The 22075-nt window shown below is 34.9% G+C and overlaps 1 protein-coding gene across 2 annotated transcripts in view; it reads right to left on the reverse strand.

Annotated features, from left to right (window-relative positions):
* The window catches only part of LOC136040900 (proton-coupled zinc antiporter SLC30A9, mitochondrial-like), a 150528-nt gene that overhangs the window by 14208 nt on the left and 114245 nt on the right, over window positions 1-22075 (reverse strand). For both annotated transcript variants that reach the window (XM_065725318.1, XM_065725316.1), the window contains one exon: window positions 3140-3332. In XM_065725318.1, the coding sequence (XP_065581390.1) occupies window positions 3140-3332 (193 nt within the window). The remainder of the gene's footprint in view (window positions 1-3139; window positions 3333-22075) is intronic.

Genomic DNA, 22075 nt, shown 5'->3' on the forward strand with positions numbered 1-22075 from the left:
TAAAGACTCTCTGTTGGATAAAACCAAAGAAATCCTAGGGTAAAAAAGCCCCTGAATATTTCCCCTACACCCTTAGGTTTTTAAGCATAATAACAAAAGAAAAGCATTCCCTATGACGTAATAGACACCTGCATCTCTTAGAAAATTAATAACACCTGCGTCTTCAGGGAATCGCCGTTCACCTTAAACCTTTAAAGGAAGAAATGAGTAGCAGGTACGTGTCTGCCTAAATTAAAAAAGGCCTCACTACTGATTACAAGAAATTTTCCCTTTCCCCTCCTCTTAATACTCCTTATATCCATGTTAACTCTACTTTCCCATTATTTCACCGTAGGACGATGAAAAAAAAAAGAAATTCAAGCATCTATATGCGCGTCAATCAATAATTCTTATTAAACCCTATCAAGGACTTCAATGCATGGTTTATCTGGAATTAAAAATCATGCAAATTCTTTGATTGCTCATCAACATTAAATTTATCATTCTCTTACGAAAAGACTTATTGCAGATTGATGATTTTATTGCTTTGTTTTTCTTCTTTCGCTAGTATTTCTTTTTGCTGTCACGTTTACAACATGTAGCGTTATTGCAAGTGTTGTTGTTACAAGTGCAACATTTAACATTATGAAACATTTACCGTTATTAAAACTAACCACAGAATCATGCCATGTCGTCTCAAGAATGATATCACCTGATCCGCCACATTATGTACCCCTATTGCCTTTTTTTTTTTTTTTTAATACATTTCTAAACAAATTGAAAACGAACTGAATATTTTTCAGACGTTTTTTAAGGGGCCATAGAAAGGACAAAAGTGAGCCACAAAAAAAAGAAGAAGTAAAAAACAAAACTTGAAACTATGACGTCATAATATCATAATAGAAGGAAATTATTGGAAGGACCAAATGATTAATTGACTGGAAGGAGCAACATAGGACAATGAAGTCGACTTTTTTCCCTGCTCAAATGACTGTAAAGCAAGCTTTTGAGCCTACTCCGTCCATAATATAAATGTTTGAGAACAAACTCAGATCCCCTTCCTTTTGTCACATAAGATGTTTGGAATCAGAATGGAATTTACCATTGAAGCCTGTCACTTTCATTCCAATCAGAAGCTTTGCAGATACGTAGGTAGATTTTTTAGTACCCTTGGCAATGTCACATTTTACCCCTTCTCCCACAAACTGAAATCAGGAGCTTTGCAAATACTCTTCAGATATGTAGGCAGATTTTTTGGCTCTCGGGATTATGTCACCTTTTGCCCCACCTTCCGACCAACGTAGGTGGACCTATCTCTTATGAATATTTTTCTCAAAATAATCAATTTTGGGCTAAGCGATGTTCGTCTAAAATTGAAGCTACAACTGCAAACATGATGTATAGACCAATTATGTAATTAGTGCTCCAACGGATTCTCTGCTCGGGGATAAATGTATCCATTGCCCCCCTCCCCCTTCTCCCCTCGTTAGATACACTAGTGTTGCCATTGAAGTTGAATTGAGAATGAGATTTGCCAGTAGATGTATTTTGCACAGCACTTATGAGTTCTAATCTTCATTAACGGTTTATAACAGTATTCACCTTTTTTCTATCCAGAAAGAAACGGCTATTGTGGATGGAAAACGTTTACTGGAATTAATTTTTTTTTCCTATTTGAAAGAAATGGCCCACAGTAGCGTTTTTTTCAGGCTAAGCCGCCACTTTCAGTAACGTTTTTTCAGGCTAAGCCGCCGCTTTTAGTAACATTTTTTTCAGGCTAAGCCGCCGCTTTCAGTAACGTTTTTTTCAGGCTAAGCCGCCGCTTTCAGTAACGTTTTTTTCAGGCTAAGCCGCCACTTTTATAAGCCTGGAGACCGTTTTCCGGCGTGTCTGAACTTATCATTAGATGTATCTTAAAAGAAGTCAGAAGCCAACTGAGATAAGAAAATTGTCAGTATCCCACTTCTTTCAGTTGATTCCATTGTGGTCTGAGCCAGGATATGTTGGACAATACTCTTCGAAAGACCATTATTTCATTACTGAAATTACTGAACTGAACAGACTGAACAGAAAAATAAACTATAAATTATAAGTTTATCAAATAATTTATTTTTCTCTAACAGTCCAGAACAAAATCGACTCGTCAGATTATCAAACCACTATCCAAGCTACTTATCAAACCACTCAACCAATTATCAAACCACTCAAGCAAAAAATATCCAAGTCCCAATGAAAAATACAACAACTTATCCAGGATAAAACAAAAAAGTAGAGCTTTAAACGCGCTCAGTATTTTAATACTTAACATCGTCGTCCTTTTTACTCTCATGAAGAAATGAAATCACTAGGATATTGAAAATAATTTCACTTGAAACATTTTCCACAATTAATTTTGTGCTTAATTAGGAAATCGCAATTATACTTTCTCCTAATCATACTCCTTACTACTTTCTTACTTCTACTACTCCTTACTCATTACTATTTTCTCCTACTTTCCATCTTTCCCAAATCTAATAATGCAATGACAATTCCGGTCCCTCTTGCACCCGGGGCAAAATTTTGATTAGCACCCCCCCCCTTATGTCCCAAGAAATTTCCAGGCCAAATTTTTCCAAAATTTTCATTTATTAACAAAACTGTTTTCAATTTATTAATTAATTAATAGTTTGTTTTTTGATTGTTTTTAGACTATTCTTTGATTCATTAAATTATTATTGATTAATTGGTTAATTATTTTGAGCACCTGAGATCTCTGTGCCTCGGGCAAGTACCTAGGACCTTTTTCCTTTTTATGCGACACTATTTTTTTAGAATTGAGAAAGGCTAAACAGCCTTTCCATTTTGGGTGGACCTGTTTTCAGGAATCCAGGGTTAAAAGAAATAAAACACTAAATTGCAATTCATCTGACAGATTTGATTGTTCCCTTGAACAACTTAGGTTAGTTCAGGAGGCAGAGGGAGGGGGCTCAGATTGAGATTGTGAATTCCACACCTTTTTTCTATACAAAAATAACTAACCTGTAAGAGTCAACAAATAAGAAATTTGAATAAATCTTAGAAAAAAATAGAAAATGATTTAAATTACTTTAAAAATAATTTACGATACAGTATTGTTGCAACTTAACACCCTTTAGGGATAGGTAAACATGAAAAAATAAACCTCAAGTAAAAGCTCCAAATCTTGTTTTTCGAGATAAGATCGAGTCAGTTCTCGGCCATCAAAGTCAACTTCAGCTTTGTATCGGACTAGACCCGATCCCATATCAATCCCTTTTACATCGTGCACAGCTCTAACCATCACGTCTGATTCAATAGATTGATTCATATCGTCAATTGCCGTTTGAACGATAGACCTGAAAGAAAATAATAGTATAATTCATCATTGAAATTGCTTAAAAATACAAAGTTACGGTGAAGCAAGTAAAGAGAGAAGTTGAACCATTAAATGAACAAAATTGTTGCTTAGCAGCATATGCAACACCCATCCACAAAACTAGCGTACATAAACTGGAAGGGTAGCTGAGTTTGTTCTCAAACATTTATATCATGGGCGTAGGTGGCTCAAAAGCTCATTTTACAGTCATTTGAGCAAGGAAAATAGTCGACTTCATCGTCCTATGTTACTCCTTCCAGTCAATTAATCGTTTGGCCCTTCAAATACTTTTTTCTATTATGACGTCATAGTTTACGGTGAAGGATGTAAAGAGAGAAGTTGAAACATTAAATGAACAAAATTGTTGCTTGGCAGCATATGCAACACCCATCCAAAAAACCTGCATAAATAAACCAGAAGGGTAGCTGACTTTGTTCTCAAACATTTATATTATAGGCGTAGTGGGCTCAAAGGCTCACCTTACAGTCATTTGAGCAAGGAAAAAAGTCGACTTCATCGTCCTATGTTACTTCTTCCAGTCAATTAATCGTTTGGGCCTTCAAATACTTTCCTTCTATTATGACGTCATAGTTTACAGTGAAGGAAGTAAAGAGAGAAGATGAAACATCAAATGAAAAAAATTGTTAATTCGCAGCATATGCAACACCCATCCAAAAAACTTACATAAATAAACCGGAAGGGTAGCTGAGTTTGTTCTCAAACATTTATGTTATGGGCGTAGTGGGCTCAAAGGCTCACTTTATAGTCATTTGAGCAAGGAAAAAAGACGACTTAATCGTCCTATGTTACTTCTTCCAGTCAATTAATCATTTGACCCTTCAAATACTTTCCTTTTATTATGACGTCATAGTTTACAGTGAAGGAAGTAAAGAGAGAAGTTGTAACATCAAATGAACAAAATTGTTGATTGGCAGCATATGCAACATCCATCCACAAAACTTGCGTATACAAACCGGCCGACGATACTTTCTATGTTTGTAGAATTATTGAAAACTGTCGCTTTAGAGAGAATACAAAATGCATAAGAAACAAGACTGCTTTGTCTTTAAGCTGTAAAAAATTATCGGGCACAGGTTTTTTTTTTTTTTTTTATATTTCTAATGTAAATAAAAGAATCCTGTATTGTTGTTTTGTGTTTCACTTCTTCTAAGACCCCATAGACTTTACCATTTTATTTTTTTGGTTTGTTCAGAAGAAAATACCAAAAGAGTTTTATTTAGTCCAAGGGAATAAACCACGAATGATAAGTCGAACGGCACTTATCGGACGTGCTCGTATCCGACGCCTTTTGTTCTCCAATTTTCCTAAGTCCTGCTTTGGTGGTGCTACCCCCTTCCTTCTGTGTAGCTGATCAGAAGCCAACATGGTAGTAGGGTACATAGTCACTTCTCAAACAGTACTGCATTTAACATTTAATCAAACATACAACAACTTAAAGTAGAGGAATAGACAAAAAAACAAATAAAAAAACGCATCTCTCCATGCTTTACCCTCTAGTGTACATACGGGCAACATGTCACCCATAGTGCTTTTAAAATAGTTAAAACCCTATACAAACAGAAGCCGGTTGTCCTGTGGTGGTGCAGTGGATTTGACCTTAGCTTGGTAATACGGGACCCAGAGATCGAATCACGCTGCAGGAATGCACTGCAGGGCCGACGCAGGGACCTTAGTAGTCAAGAAGCGTCGTTAATTCTTAAATAAACAGAAGCCGGATTAGCATTCTTAATCCGTTTTCAAATGTCAGCATTGCCAGAAAAGCAGCCATGATATCCGAAATTGCATAAAATAAGGAGCCTAATAGTATTGATATTATTTCCTGAGAATTAGCAATATTTATCAGAAGTTTACCATAATAACCCCTATAATCTTTATTACAACTCAGGCACACCTCACAATGCAGCAAGATACGGACTATAATCCAAAAATCACCTATTTTATGGGTTTGTGTTTTTTTGTTCTCATCACCAATCGATTTAAAATTCAAAATAAAACTGCTTTTAAATCAAAAACTATAAAATCAGCTAATTCTCTAAATAAAAAAAATTCGAGGTAGCAAAATTATAGCAGTAACCGTAACTCTAAAAAAGGAGTTTTTATATCAATACATACATGAAAAGAATCTGATTTTTTAATGGTTCTGATTTTTTTAAAATCCAAATGCATAAAAATCGCTTATAGTTACGAGTCTCACAATATTTGCTCGATTTTAAATTTTTTTAGTTTCAAGGCCACATAAGCCCGGAAAAAAGCATGATGTCCTCGGCAGGATCGACTTGATGCATCATGAATAACCCAAAGGGCAAATGTCAACATGGTTCGTCTTGAATCCATAATAGCATACCTTTCCAATAAAGGACAATTGCAAGTGCACAAAATAAACCAAGTCTCTTATTTTTATAATCAGATAATCAGACTAGCTAATCAGACATCTAGTTGGAGGGGGCACTCCCCCCAAGCCCCCCCCCACGCGCGTAAGTCGTTAAGCGCCATATTAGTTACGCGCCATTGTAGTTATGTCCCTGTGTCCCACCTGTGAATATATATATATATATATATATATATATATATATATATATATATATATATATATATATATATATATATATATATATATATATATATATATATATATATATATATATATATATATATATATATATATATATATATATATACTATACTAGCTGTTGGGGTGGCGCTTCGCGCCCCCCCCCAAGCCCCCCCGCGCAAGTAAGTCGTTACGCGCCATATTAGTTACGCGCCATTGTAGTTGTGTCCCTGTGTACCACCCATGAATATAGATAGATTTATATATGTGTCTTGAACTACATAAAACTTGCGAATATACAACATTCTTGGCTTTCCCATTGTCTGTGCATATACAAAGCCTTATGTACTAATAATGACCTCATATACAAACGCTCTTTTTACAAACAAACAAACATGCATACACACAATTCGTTTTTATATAGATAGATGGATAGATAGATAGATACAATACAAATTAACTGCGTAAAACTTGCGAATATACAACATTCTTCGCTGTCCAATTGTCGCTGCATATAAATAGATTGTCAGGTTTACCGACCCTCGAACATGCAACGTACAATTGTCCATGGGAAAAACAATCAGTATTAAGATCAATACCACATTTTTCCAATGATTGACCTTGAGCTTTGTTGATGGTGATTGCAAATACTAATCGAATTGGGAATTGCAATCTTTTAAATTGAAAAGGCAGATCCGTTGGAATCATGGGAATGCGAGGAATAAGAACAGCCTCACCCTCAAAAGGCCCTGTCAAGATTGTGGCCTCTATTAGGTTTTCCATTGTTTTTTTTTACGGCAAGTCGAGTGCCATTGCAAAGCTTTGGTGGGTTTACATTTCTTAAAAGTATTATTGGTACGCCTATTTTTAGTTGTAGCACGTGTGGTGGAAACCCTGAAGGATCTATGGAATTTAAAAATTCAGATGGATAATTAACCGCCTCATTTGGTTCCAAAACTGTGTCGACTGACTTGTAAAGGACTGCCTGGTCTCGAATTTTGGTCAAAACAATGTTGTTGATTTCGTGGACGTCTATATTTTTGGGTGCAAGAATCGCTCTTTCTCTTAGCCATTTATTATTTTTATAATTGTTTAGAATATTCGGAAACACTTTTTCAATCAATTCAGTTTTGGACGTCACTAAATTACAGAATTCAGCAGGTAGTTGTATACGTCCTGAAATTGAGTCTACTGGGAGCTTTCCGTTCCCAATTGCCAGTAATTGATCTGAAAATGTTTGACCAGAGTCATCGTTTTGCAATCGGACACGCATATTTGTAGTTAATTTTAATGTTTTTACGTGTGCCCATAAATTAGAACTTTTCAGGCAAGCATTCATTTCGTCTGCAGGGGTTGATCTAGGTAATATAGGTAATGTTTGCCTGAGATCTCCCGCAAGCAATATTAATGTGCTGCAATAGGGTCGCATTCCCTCGCAAATCTTTCAAACATTGATCCAGAACCTCGAGCAATTTTTTTTTGTGCCATTGTGCACTCGTCCCAAATAATAAGTTTGCATTGCTGCAATACTTTACCCATCCCAGATGATTTGGAAATATTGCACGTGGGAGTTTCTGTAGAATGCAAATTCAGAGGCAATTTCAAAGCGGAATGAGCAGTTCTTCCACCAGGCAGCAACGTTGCGGCTATTCCGGACGACGCAATTGCCAACGCTATATCATTTTTTGATCGAACTGATGCCAGAATCAGTTTTATCACAAACGTTTTACCAGTACCTCCTGGCACATCCAAAAAGAAAATTTCTCCAACGTTGTTATCGACACAATGCATTATCGTATCATAAATGTCTTTTTGTTCCGACGTTAACTTGGAACTGTTATTTTGTAGATACGACAATAGATCACTCGTACTGTAACTTTGTTCACGATCCAATTCTACACATGTCGAAACAGGAGCGGTACGATTAGGTGAAGGCATTCCAAAATCCTGAAGAAGTTTGTTTGCCATACATACGCACAAATCTTCTATAATAACTAAAGTGTAGTTATAAATTTCTGATGTAAAATCAAAAGTCATATCTGACGTCTCTAACCGTTATCGATGGAGTAAATCTTCGGACATTTTTGATTTAAATTTTTTCCATAACTCTGTAGGAGCTGATGGAGAGCAAGTTGTTAGTATGATGCCAAACAATGCACGAATTTGACTTGGAGTTGACGTTTCGCACGCGTCATTGATGCAGTTATCCCAGTGTTGGTCATTCTCCAATAAATTCAGAGCTTGGCATGCACTACGGTAAGTGTCATGTATAGTACCGTTTACAGTTCTCAAATACTCAAAGGACGTCGGACCGGGTACATTCACCAAAAGCAGGCGTAGAAAGAAGCATTCATGTTGATTGGGGTGAACGGTGTAGAGTCTTCCTATCGTGGTATCTTTGAAGATGGTAGGTTGGCCGTCGACTGACTTACTCTGTTTTCGACGTTCAAATACTTTATTTTTAGTATTCCACGTGCAATACGAAGGCACTTCAGTATACAGCAGTTTTTTCGCAAAAGAATCATTTTTGCATAGCGAAAAGAAAGCAGTTAACTTTGTATCCGGTGTATTCAGGGCTCTTTGTTGCACGTTGGTGTCCGAGAAAATAACACGTTGAAGAATTCGCCAAACTGCTTCATTACTGCTTATGTATCTTCCAGCCTGATATTGTACGATTTCGTCGATATCTTTGATTTCAGACTGAAAGCCAAAAACTGCCATGTCACTGCCTTTGTTGACGTATTTACCAATGTATTTGATTGCCTTTACGGAGTTACAGTATTCAACGTTTATGTGTGCATTAAATGTTTTTGATAATAATGGGGAATATGGAACAACCCACTGGTTATCTACTTCGATGGTGGTACCGTTACGCTTCTTTATTATTGCTGTTTTACCGCCATCTTCAGTAGATCTTCTTCTATATTGTGGGTAACCATCATTGCCAGTAATTGTGTTGGATACTAAACGTCGAGGATATTGCTTTGTGCACCTTCCTTTGGCCATGCATGGTGAATTTTCGTTCAATGCACCGCAAGGTCCATGTATCATATTTTTTTCAACAATATCATATAACCCCTTATCGACATTTTCATCAGGTATTTCAGTGGAAATCACATCATCAATTTCGTTAGACGTAATTTTATTATGTAGCCAGATTAGTATATGTGCGTGTGGCAATACTACGTAAGACTTAACTTAACTACGTATATATATATATACTAGCTGTTGGGGTGGCGCTTCGCGCCACCCCAACACCTAGTTGGTGGGGGCACTTCGCGCCCCCCAAGCCCCCCCGCGCGCGTAAGTCGTTACGCGCCATATTAGTTACGCACCATTGTAGTTGTGTCCCTATGTCCCACCTGTGAATATAGAAAGATATATATATATATACTAGCTGTTGGGGTGGCGCTTCGCGCCACCCCAACACCTAGTTGGTGGGGGCGCTTCGCGCCCCCCCCCCAAGCCCCCCCGCGCGCGTAAGTCGTTACGCGCCATAATAGTTACGCGCCATTGTAGTTGTGTCCCTATGTCCCACCTGTGAATATAGATATATATATATATATGGTTTTAACTACGTAAAACTTGCGAATATACAACATTCTTTGCTGTCCCATTGTCTTTGCATATAAATAGATTGTCAGGTTATCCCCCTGTTTCCCCCGGTGTCCCCGTTGTAGTTGTGTCCCTGTGTCCCGGTCGTCATTTATATTCCCTGTGTCCCGGGTCCCGGTCATCATTTGTATCCCGGTGTCCCGGTCTGTATATACATTCGTTTTTTAGTTTTGTTTTTCTCCTTTATTTTTTTCCTTTTTTTTTTCTTTTTTAGCTTATTTAGATTTTTAGATTTTTTAGTTTTTTTTATTAGTTTTTAGTTTTTATTTCTTTTTAGTTTTTTTGTCCCGGTCGTCATTTATATCCCCCTGTTTCCCCCGGTGTCCCCGTTGTAGTTGTGTCCCTGTGTCCCGGTCGTTATTTATATTCCCTGTGTCCCGGTCGTCATTTGTATCCCGGTGTACCGGTCTGTATATACATTCGTTTTTTAGTTTTGTTTTTCTCCTTTATTTTTTTCCTTTTTTTTCTTTTTTAGTTTATTTAGATTTTTAGATTTTTTAGTTTTTTTATTAGTTTTTAGTTTTTTTTTCTTTTTAGTTTTTTTGTAGTTTTTACCTTCTTTTTAGTTTTGTTAATTTTTTTTTTTTTACTTGTGTCCTGGTCGTCATTTATACTCCCTGTGTCCCGGTGCTTTGTTGATTGCTAATCGAACATTCCTTTTGTCCTGGTCGCTTTCTCTTTGAGTGTCGTCATTTATTTTTTTCTTTTTTAGTTCTTTTAGTTTTTACCTTTTTTAGTTTTTTTTTAGTTTTTAGTTTTTTTAGTTTTTTACCTTTTTTTAGTTTTTTTAGTTTTTTAGCTTTTTTATTTTTTTTATTAGTTTTTAGTTTTTTTGTAGTTTTTGCCTTTTTTTTTAGTTTTTGTCCTGGTCGCTTTCTCTTTGAGTGTCGTCATTTATTAGTTTTTTCCTTTTTTTTTAGTTTTTTATTGGTTTTTACCTTTATTCTAGCTTATTTTTCAGTTTTTTCCTTTTTTTTAGTTTTTTTTTATTTTTTATTTTTTTTAGTTTTTTACATTTTTTTAGTTTTTTTTAGTTTTTTTAGTTTTTTAGCTTTTTTACTTTTCTTATTAGTTTTTAGTTTTTTTTTTGTAGTTTTTGCCTTTTTTTAGTTTTTTCAGTTTTTTTTTTAGTTTTTTATTGGTTTTTACCTTTATAGTTTTTTTAGTTTTTTAGCTTTTTTATTTTTTTTATTAGTTTTTAGTTTTTTTTGTAGTTTTTGCCTTTTTTTAGTTTTTTCAGTTTTGACGTCACCTAATCCAGTTTTTTCAGGTGACGTCACCTGACACATCCATCCACACATCCACAGACAGACAGACAACTTATTTTTATATATATAGATATCTATCTATATAAAAATAAGTTGTCTGTGGATCAGGTGACGTCATGTTTCGGCTGACGTCATGAAATTAGTTGCCATCATTTTTGCTTTGAAGGTGACGTCATTCAAGTTATATAAGACATATGTTCGCGTAGAATTCTATTAATGTTTAAGTTTACAATGACTGATGAAGATGCTCAAAGAGTCTATGCCAAAAAACTTGCTGCTGATAGAGAAAGTCAGAAAAGAAAGCGTGCCGAGGAACTACCAGAGCAACGCGAAAGCAGACTTGCTGCTAAAAGAGAAAGTGAAAAAAGAAGGCGTGCCGAGGAATCAAAAGACCAGCAGGGAAACAGGCTTGAGGCTGATAGAGAAAGAAAGAACAGAAAGCATGCCGAGGAACTACCAGAGCAACGCAGAAGCAGACTTGCTGCTAAAAGAGAAAGTGAAAAAAGAAGGCGTGCCGAGGAATCAAAAGACCAGCAGGGAAACAGGCTTGAGGCTGATAGAGAAAGAAAGAACAGAAAGCATGCCGAGGAACTACCAGAGCAACGCAGAAGCAGACTTGCTGCTAAAAGAGAATGTGAAAAAAGAAGGCGTGCCGAGGAATTACAAGAACAGCAAGAAATCAGGCTTGCTGCTGATAGAGAAAGTAAGAAAAGAAAGCGTGCCGAGGAATCACAAGAACAGCAAGAAATCAGGCTTGCTGCTGATAGAGAAAGTAAGAAAAGAAAGCGTGCCGAGGAATTACAAGAACAGCAAGAAATCAGGCTTGCTGCTGATAGAGAAAGTAAGAAAAGAGAGCGTGCCGAGGAATCAGAGCAATCTGAAAATTATCGCCTGGCATTCAGGTACAACCCAGTCGATGATTATAGCTTGAGTAGATGTGTTCAAATCGGGACAATGTCTAAAATTTGTCCCTATTGCAAGGCCTTGAAATTCAATGGTGAAACAATGGGAATGTGTTGCGCCTCAGGAAAAGTTAAACTTCCTCTATTGGCTGCACCACCAGAGCCATTGAAGACTTTCCTTACTGGAACTACGTCAGAATCTAAGCGTTTTTTGTCAAAAATCAGACAATACAACTCATGTTTCCAAATGACGTCGTTTGGAGCCCAAATCGAAAATCCAGATCAATTTATGTCTACTTTCAAAGTAAAAGGGCAAATTTATCATAAAGCAGGGTCCCTTCTACCATTCTCAGGCGAGAATCATAAATTTTTACAATTGTACTTCATCAGTGATAGAAATTCTGAATTGAATGCACGTTGCGAAATTTCTCCCAACGTTGAAAGGACAATCGTTTCCCAATTGCAACATCTTTTCCACGAAAATAATAATTTAGTGCGTCTGTTCAAAACAGCCATCGATTTGATGCCTACTGATACTCATAAAATTGTTATTTCCGCTGACAAAACGCCTCCTGGCCAACATGTGCGTAGATACAATGCTCCGACTATCGACGAAGTGGCAATCGTTATGGTCGGTGATCAGTTTTTACCTCGAGATATTATTCTACATAAGCGAAACGCTCAGTTGTTAAGAATTGCTGAAACTCATCGATGCTACGATGCCCTACAATATCCTATCATTTTTTGGGATGGAGCCGACGGCTATCACTTTAATATTAAATTGATGAATCCAGCCACTAACAAAGAAATGAATAAGAAATGCAGTGCAATGCATTATTATTCCTATAGACTAATGATTCGGCAGGATGAAGAAAATTATATTTTAAAATGCCGTGAATTGTTTCACCAATTTGTCGTGGATATGTATGCTAAAATTGAATCAGAACGTTTGCTATATATCCGCCTGAATCAGACCAAGCTCCGCTCTGAACAATACATTCATTTGCGAGATGCAGTTATAAATGACGACTTGCCGTAAAAAAAAAACAATGGAAAACCTAATAGATGCCACAATCTTGACAGGGCCTTATGAGGGTGAGGCTGTTCTTATTCCTCGCATTCCCATGATTCCAACGGATCTGCTTTTTCAATTTAAAAGATTGCAATTCCCAATTCGATTAGCATTTGCAACCACCATCAATAAAGCTCAAGGGCAATCACTAGAAAAATGCGGTATAGATCTTAATACAGATTGCTTTACCAATGTACAATTGTATGTTGCATCTTTGAGGGTCGGTAAACCTGACAATCTATTTATACACACAGACAATGGGACAGCGAAGACTGTTGTATATTCACAAGTTTTACGTAGTTAATTTGTATTGTATCTATCTATCTATCTATCTATATAAAAACGAGTTGTGTGTATGCATGTTTGTTTGTTTGTAAAAAGAGCGTTTGCATATGACGTCATTATTAGTACATACGGCTTTGTATATGGACAGACAATGGGAAAGCCAAGAATGTTGTATATTCGCAATTTTTACGTAGTTTGAAACACATATATAAATCTATCTATATTCACAGGTGGGACATAGGGACACAACTACAATGGCGCGTAACTAATATGGCGCGTAACGACTTACGCTCGCGGGGGGGCTTGGGGGGGCGCGAAGCGCCCCACCAACTAGGTGTTGGGGTGGCGCTTAACTTGCAAATATACAACATTCTTTGCTGTCCCATTGTCTGTGCATATAAATAGATTGTCAGGTTTACCGACTCTTGAACATGCAACATATAATGTCCATGGGAAAACAATCCGTATTCAGATCTATACCTCATGATTCTAGTGATTGCCCTTGATCTTTGTTGATGGTGATTGCTAATCGACGATTCCCTGTGTCGCCGTCGTCATTTATATATCCCCGTGTGCCCCCCGGTGTCCCGGTCGTCATTTATATTCAATGTGTTCCGGTCGTCATTTATGTCCCGGTGTCCCAGTCTGTGAATTCTCTTTGAGGGTCCCGGGCGTCATTGATATTCCTTGTGTCCCGGTGTCCCGGTCGTCATTCGTGTCCCGGTGTCCCAGTCTGTATATACATTAGTTTTTGAATTGGTTTTTTTTTCAGGTTTTAGTTTTTGCCTTTTTTTTAGTTTTTTTTAGTTATACCTCATGATTCTAATGATTACCCTTGAGCTTTGTTGATGGTGATTGCTAATCGAACATTCTCTGTGACCCCATCGTCATTTATATATCCCCCTGTGCCCCCCGGCGTCCCCGTTGTAGTTGTGTCCCTGTGTCCCGGTCGTCATTTATATTCCCTGTGTCCCGGTCGTCATTTGTATTCCGGTGTCCCAGTCTGTATATACATTCGTTTTTGAAATGGTAAATGATGAAATAAATTTTTGTATTTTTCCCCTTTTTTTCTTTTTAGTTTTTTTTTGGTTTTTACATTTTTTTAGTTTTTTTAGTTTTTTTTCTTTTTTCTTTTTAGTTTTTTTTTTTATTTTTATTTCTTTAGTTTTGTTTTTCTCCTTTATTTTTCTTTTTGTTTCCTTTTTTTAGTTTTTTTTATTTTTTAGTTTTTTTTTTAGTTTTTTAGCTTTTTTAGTTTTTTTTATTAGTTTTTAGTTTGTTTTTTTCTTTTTAGTTTTTTTGTAGTTTTTACCTTTTTTTTTAGTTTTTTTTTTACTTATGTCCTGGTCGTCATTTATACTCCCTGTGTCCCGGTCGTCATTTGTGATGGTTTGTTGACGGTGTTTTGTTGATGGTGATTGCTAATTGAACATTCCTTGTGTCCCGGTCGCTTTCTCTTTGAGTGTCCCGGTCGTCATTTATATTCCCTATGTGCCGGTGTCCTGGTCGTCATTTGTGTCCCAATGTAATTTCGTCAGTCGAAAACATGACGTCAGCCGACACAGAAACATGACGTCACCTGATCCACAGATCCACAGACAGACAACTTATTTTTATATATATAGATAGATAAAATATATATATATATATATATATATATATATATATATATATATATATATATATATATATATATATATATATATATATATATATATATATATATATATATATATCTATATATATATAAATAAGTTGTCTGTGTGTGGATCTGTGGATCAGGTGACGTCATGTTTGTTCGCATATGACGTCTGAATTATTTCACACTAATACAAAAGAAGAAAAAAACTAAAAAAGGTAAAAACTACAAAAAAAACTAAAAAGAAAAAAAACTAAAAAAGCTAAAAAACTAAAAAAAACTAAAAAAAGGTAAAAATCTAATAACTAAAAAAAAACTGAAAAAAAAAAGGCAAAAACTACAAAAAAAATAAAAACTAATAAAAAAACTAAAAAAGCTAAAAAACTAAAAAAACTAAAAAAAACTAAAAAAAGGTAAAAAACTAAATAAAACAAAAAACTAAAAAAGAAAAAAATCTAAAAAAAAGAAAAAAACTGAAAAATAAAAGAGAAAAAGAATTCTAAAAAAATATGAATAAATATATATAAAAATAAGTTGTTTGTGGGTTATGTCTGTCTGTCTGTCTGTCGAGTGACGTCGTGTTTGTCCGCATATGACGTCTGAATTATTTCACACTAATACAAAAGAAGAAAAAAACTAAAAAAGGTAAAAACTACAAAAAAAACTAAAAAGAAAAAAAACTAAAAAAGCTAAAAAACTAAAAAAAACTAAAAAAAGGTAAAAAACTAAAAACTAAAAAAAACTGAAAAAACTAAAAAAAGGCAAAAACTAAAAAAAAAACTAAAAACTAATAAAAAAACTAAAAAAGCTAAAAAACTAAAAAAACTAAAAAAACTAAAAAAAGGTAAAAAACAAAAAAAAACTAAAAACTAAAAAAGAAAAAACTAAAAAAAAGGAAAAAACTGAAAAATAAGAGAAAAAGAAAACTAAAAAAATATTAATAAATAAGGAAAAAAATAAAGGAGAAAAACAAAACTAAAAAACGAATGTATATACAGACCGGGACACCGGGATACAAATGACGACCGGGACACAGGGAATATAAATGACGACCGGGACACAGGGACACAACTACAATGGGGACGCCGGGGGGCACAGGGGGATATAAATGACGACCGGGACACCGGGACACAAGGAATATAAATGACGCCCGGGACACTCAAAGAGAAATCACAGACTGGAACACCGGGACACAAATGACGACCGGGACACAGGGAATATAAATGACGACCGGGACACAGGGACATAACTACAAAGGGGACGCCGGGGTGCACAGGGGGATATATAAATGACGATGGCGACTCAGGGAATGGTCGATTAGCAATCACCATCAACAAAGCTCAAGGGCAATCATTAGAATCATGAGGTATAGATCTGAATACGGATTGTTTTCCCATGGACCATTATATGTTGCAAGTTCAAGAGTCGGTAAACCTGACAATCTATTTATATGCACAGACAATGGGACAGCAAAGAATGTTGTATATTCGCAAGTTTTACGTAGTTAAAAACATATATATATCTATCTATATTCACAGGTGGGACATAGGGACACAACTACAATGGCGCGTAACTAATATGGCGCGTAACGACTTACGCGCGCGGGGGGGCTTGGGGGGGGCGCGAAGCGCCCCCACCAACTAGGTGTTGGGGTGGCGCGAAGCGCCACCCCAACAGCTAGTCTATATATATATAAATAACTTGTCTGTGTGTGGATCTGTGGATCAGGTGACGTCACCTGAAAAAACTGGATCAGGTGACGTCAAAACTGAAAAAACTAAAAAAAGGCAAAAACTACAAAAAAAAACTAAAAACTAATAAAAAAAATAAAAAAGCTAAAAAACTAAAAAAACTAAAAAAAGGCAAAAACTACAAAAAAAACTAAAAACTAATAAAAAAGCTAAAAAACTAAAAAAACTAAAAAAAGGCAAAAACTACAAAAAAAACTAAAAACTAATAAAAAAAATAAAAAAGCTAAAAAACTAAAAAAAACTAAAAAAAGGTAAAAAACTAAAAAAACAAAACTAAAAAAACTAAAAAAAAGGAAAAAACTGAAAAATAAGCTAAAATAAAGGTAAAAACCAATAAAAAACTAAAAAAAAACTGAAAAAACTAAAAAAAGGCAAAAACTACAAAAAAAAACTAAAAACTAATAAAAAAAAGTAAAAAAGCTAAAAAACTAAAAAAACTAAAAAAACTAAAAAAAGGTAAAAAACTAAAAAAAATAAAAAATAAAAAAAAACTAAAAAAAAGGAAAAAACTGAAAAATAAGCTAAAATAAAGGTAAAAACCAATAAAAAACTAAAAAGAAAAAAAGGAAAAAACTAAAAAAAAATTTCATCTAAAAAACTAAAAAAAACTAAAAAAGGTAAAAACTAAAAGAACTAAAAAAGAAAAAAATAAATGACGACACTCAAAGAGAAAGCGACCAGGACAAAAGGAATGTTCGATTAGCAATCAACAAAGCACCGGGACACAGGGAGTATAAATGACGACCAGGACATAAGTAAAAAAAAAACTAACAAAACTAAAAAGAAGGTAAAAACTACAAAAAAACTAAAAAAAAAAAAAAAACTAAAAACTAATAAAAAAACTAAAAAATCTAAAAATCTAAATAAACTAAAAAAGAAAAAAAAAGGAAAAAAATAAAGGAGAAAAACAAAACTAAAAAACGAATGTATATACAGACCGGGACACCGGGATACAAATGACAACCGGGACACAGGGAATATAAATGACGACCGGGAGACAGGGACACAACTACAACGGGGACACCGGGGGAAACAGGGGGATATAAATGACGACCGGGACAAAAAAACTAAAAAGAAAAAAAACTAAAAACTAATAAAAAAACTAAAAAATCTAAAAATCTAAATAAACTAAAAAAGAAAAAAAAAGGAAAAAAAATAAAGGAGAAAAACAAAACTAAAAAACGAATGTATATACAGACCGGGACACCGGGATACAAATGACGACCGGGACACAGGGAATATAAATGACGACCGGGACACAGGGACACAACTACAACGGGGACACCGGGGGAAACAGGGGGATATAAATGACGACCGGGACACCGGGACAGGGAATGGTCGATTAGCAATCACCATCAACAAAGCTCAAGGGCAATCATTAGAATCATGAGGTATAGATCTGAATACAGATTGTTTTCCCATGGACCATTATATGTTGCATGTTCAAGAGTCGGTAAACCTGACAATCTATTTATATGCAAAGACAATGGGACAGCAAAGAATGTTGTATATTCGCAAGTTTTACGTAGTTAAAACCATATATATATATATATATATATATATATATATATATATATATATATATATATATATATATATATATATATATATATATATATCTATATTCACAGGTGGGACATAGGGACACAACTACAATGGCGCGTAACTATTATGGCGCGTAACGACTTACGCGCGCGGGGGGGCTTGGGGGGGCGCGAAGCGCCCCCACCAACTAGGTGTTGGGGTGGCGCGAAGCGCCACCCCAACAGCTAGTCTATATATATAAAAATAAGTTGTCTGTGTGTGGATCTGTGGATCAGGTGACGTCATGTTTGTTCGCATATGACGTCTGAATTATTTCACACTAATACAAAAGAAGAAAAAAACTAAAAAAGGTAAAAACTACAAAAAAAACTAAAAAGAAAAAAAACTAAAAAAGCTAAAAAACTAAAAAAACTAAAAAAAGGTAAAAATCTAATAACTAAAAAAAAAACTGAAAAAAATAAAAAAAGGCAAAAACTACAAAAAAAATAAAAACTAATAAAAAAACTAAAAAAGCTAAAAAACTAAAAAAAAACTAAAAAAACTAAAAAAAGGTAAAAAACTAAAAAAAACTAAAAACTAAAAAAGAAAAAAACTAAAAAAAAGGAAAAAACTGAAAAATAAAAGAGAAAAAGAAAACTAAAAAAATATGAATAAATATATATAAAAATAAGTTGTTTGTGGGTTATGTCTGTCTGTCGAGTGACGTCGTGTTTGTCCGCATATGACGTCTGAATTATTTCACACTAATACAAAAGAAGAAAAAAAAACTAAAAAAGGTAAAAACTACAAAAAAAACTAAAAAGAAAAAAAACTAAAAAAGCTAAAAAACTAAAAAAAAACTAAAAAAGGTAAAAAACTAAAAACTAAAAAAAACTGAAAAAACTAAAAAAAGGCAAAAACTAAAAAAAAACTAGAAACTAATAAAAAAAACTAAAAAAGCTAAAAAACTAAAAAAACTAAAAAAACTAAAAAAAGGTAAAAAAAAAAAAAAATAAAAACTAAAAAAGAAAAAACTAAAAAAATGGAAAAAACTGAAAAATAAGAGAAAAAGAAAACTAAAAAAATATTAATAAATATAAAAAATATAAATATAAATATAATATAAATTAGCAATCAACAAAGCACCGAGACACAAATGACGATCGGGACACAGGGAGTATAAATGACGACCAGGACATAAGTAAAAAAAAAAAACTAAAAAAACTAAAAAAATGGTAAAAACTACAAAAAAACTAAAAACTAATAAAAAAACTAAAAAATCTAAAAATCTAAATAAACTAAAAAAGAAAAAAAAGAAAAAAGGAAAAAAATAAAGGAGAAAAACAAAACTAAAAAACGAATGTATATACAGACCGGGACACCGGGATACAAATGACGACCGGGACACAGGGAATATAAATGACGACCGGGACACAGGGACACAACTACAATGGGGACGCCGGGGGGCACAGGGGGATATAAATGACGACCGGGACACCGGGACACAAGGAATATAAATGACGCCCGGGACACTCAAAGAGAAATCACAGACTGGAACACCGGGACACAAATGACGACCGGACACAGGGAATATAAATGACGACCGGGACACAGGGACATAACTACAAAGGGGACGCCGGGGTGCACAGGGGGATATATAAATGACGATGGCGACTCAGGGAATGGTCGATTAGCAATCACCATCAACAAAGCTCAAGGGCAATCATTAGAATCATGAGGTATAGATCTGAATACGGATTGTTTTCCCATGGACCATTATATGTTGCATGTTCAAGAGTCGGTAAACCTGACAATCTATTTATATGCACAGACAATGGGACAGCAAAGAATGTTGTATATTCGCAAGTTTTACGTAGTTAAAAACATATATATATATATATATATATATATATATATATATATATATATATATATCTATATTCACAGGTGGGACATAGGGACACAACTACAATGGCGCGTAACTAATATGGCGCGTAACGACTTACGCGCGCGGGGGGGCTTGGGGGGGGGCGCGAAGCGCCCCCACCAACTAGGTGTTGGGGTGGCGCGAAGCGCCACCCCAACAGCTAGTATATATATATATATATATGTTTTTAACTACGTAAAACTTGCGAATATACAACATTCTTTGCTGTCCCATTGTCTGTGCATATAAATAGATTGTCAGGTTTACCGACTCTTTTAAGATGCAACATATAATGGTCCATGGTAAAACAATCCGTATTCAGATCTATACCTCATGATTCTAATGATTGCCCTTGAGCTTTGTTGATGGTGATTCCAACAACTAGTATGATGGTGATCCCAACAGCTAGTATATATATATATATATATATATATATATATATATATATATATATATATATATATATATATATATATATATATATATATATATATATATATATATATATATATATATATATATACATATATATATATATATATATATATATATATATATATATATATATATATATATATGTTTGTAACTACGTAAAACTTGCGAATATACAACATTCTTTGCTGTCCCATTGTCTGTGCATATAAATAGATTGTCAGGTTTACCGACTCTTTAACATGCAACATATAATGGTCCATGGTAAAACGATCCGTATTCAGATCTATACCTCATGATTCTAATGATTGCCCTTGAGCTTTATTGATGGTGATTGCTAATCGACCATTCCCTGTGTCGCCGTTGTCATTTATATATCCCCCTGTGCCCCCCGGCGTCCCCGTTGTAGTTGTGTCCCTGTGTCCCGGTCGTCATTTATATTCCCTGAGTCCCGGTCGTCATTTGTGTCCCGGTGTCCCAGTCTGTGATTTCTCTTTGAGTGTCCCGGGCGCCATTTATATTCCTTGTGTCCCGGTCGTCATTTGTATCCCGGTGTCCCGTTTTGTATATACATTCGTTTTTGAATTGGTCTTTTTTTTAGTTTTTTGTTTTTTACCTTTTTTTTAGTTTTTTTTAGTTATAACTCATGATTCTAATGATTGCCCTTGAGCTTTGTTGATGGTGATTGCTAATCAAACATTCCCTGTGTCCCCGTCGTCATTTATATATCCCCCTGTGCCCCAGGCGTCCCCGTTGTAGTTGTGTCCCTGTGTCCCGGTCGTCATTAATATTTCCTGTGTCTCGGTCGTCATTTGTATCCCGGTGTCCCGGTCTGTATATACATTCGTTTTTGAAATGGTATATGATTAAATAAATTTTTGTATTTTTCCCCTTTTTAGTTTTTTTTTTATTTTTATTTTTTTAGTTTTGTTTTTCTCCTTTATTTTTCATTTTTTTTCTTTTTTAGTTTTTTTTAGTTTTTTAGCTTTTTTAGTTTTTTTTATTAGTTTTTAGTTTTTTTCTTTTTAGTTTTTTTGTAGTTTTTACCTTTTTTTTAGTTTTTTTTAGTTTTTTTTTTACTTATGTCCTGGTCGTCATTTATACTCCCTGTGTCCCGGTCGTCATTTGTGTCCCGGTGCTTTGTTGATGGTGATTGCTAATCGAACATTCCTTGTGTCCCGGTCGCTTTCTCTTTGAGTGTCCTGGTCGTCATTATATATATTTAACTACGTAAGACTTGCGAATATACAACATTCTTCGCTGTCCCATTGTCTGTACATATAAATGGATTGTCAGGTTTACCGACTCTTGAACATGCAATATTTAATTGTCCATGGGAAAACAATCCGTATTCAAATCTATACCTCATTATTGTAATTATTGCTCTTGAGCTTTGTTGATGGTGATTGCTAATCAAACATTCCCTGTGTTCCCATCGTCATTTATATATCCCCCCTGTGCCCCCGGCGTCCCCGTTTTATTACTACGTAATTTAACTACGTAAGACTTGCGAATATACAACATTCTTCGCTGTCCCATTGTCTGTACATATAAATGGATTGTCAGGTTTACCGACTCTTGAACATGCAATATTTAATTGTCCATGGGAAAACAATCCGTATTCAAATCTATACCTCATTATTCTAATTATTGCTCTTGAGCTTTGTTGATGGTGATTGCTAATCAAACATTCCCCGTGTTCCCATCGTCATTTATATATCCCCCCTGTGCCCCCC

This window comes from Artemia franciscana, chromosome 21 (assembly GCF_032884065.1).
Source record: "Artemia franciscana chromosome 21, ASM3288406v1, whole genome shotgun sequence".
NCBI lineage: Eukaryota > Metazoa > Arthropoda > Branchiopoda > Anostraca > Artemiidae > Artemia > Artemia franciscana.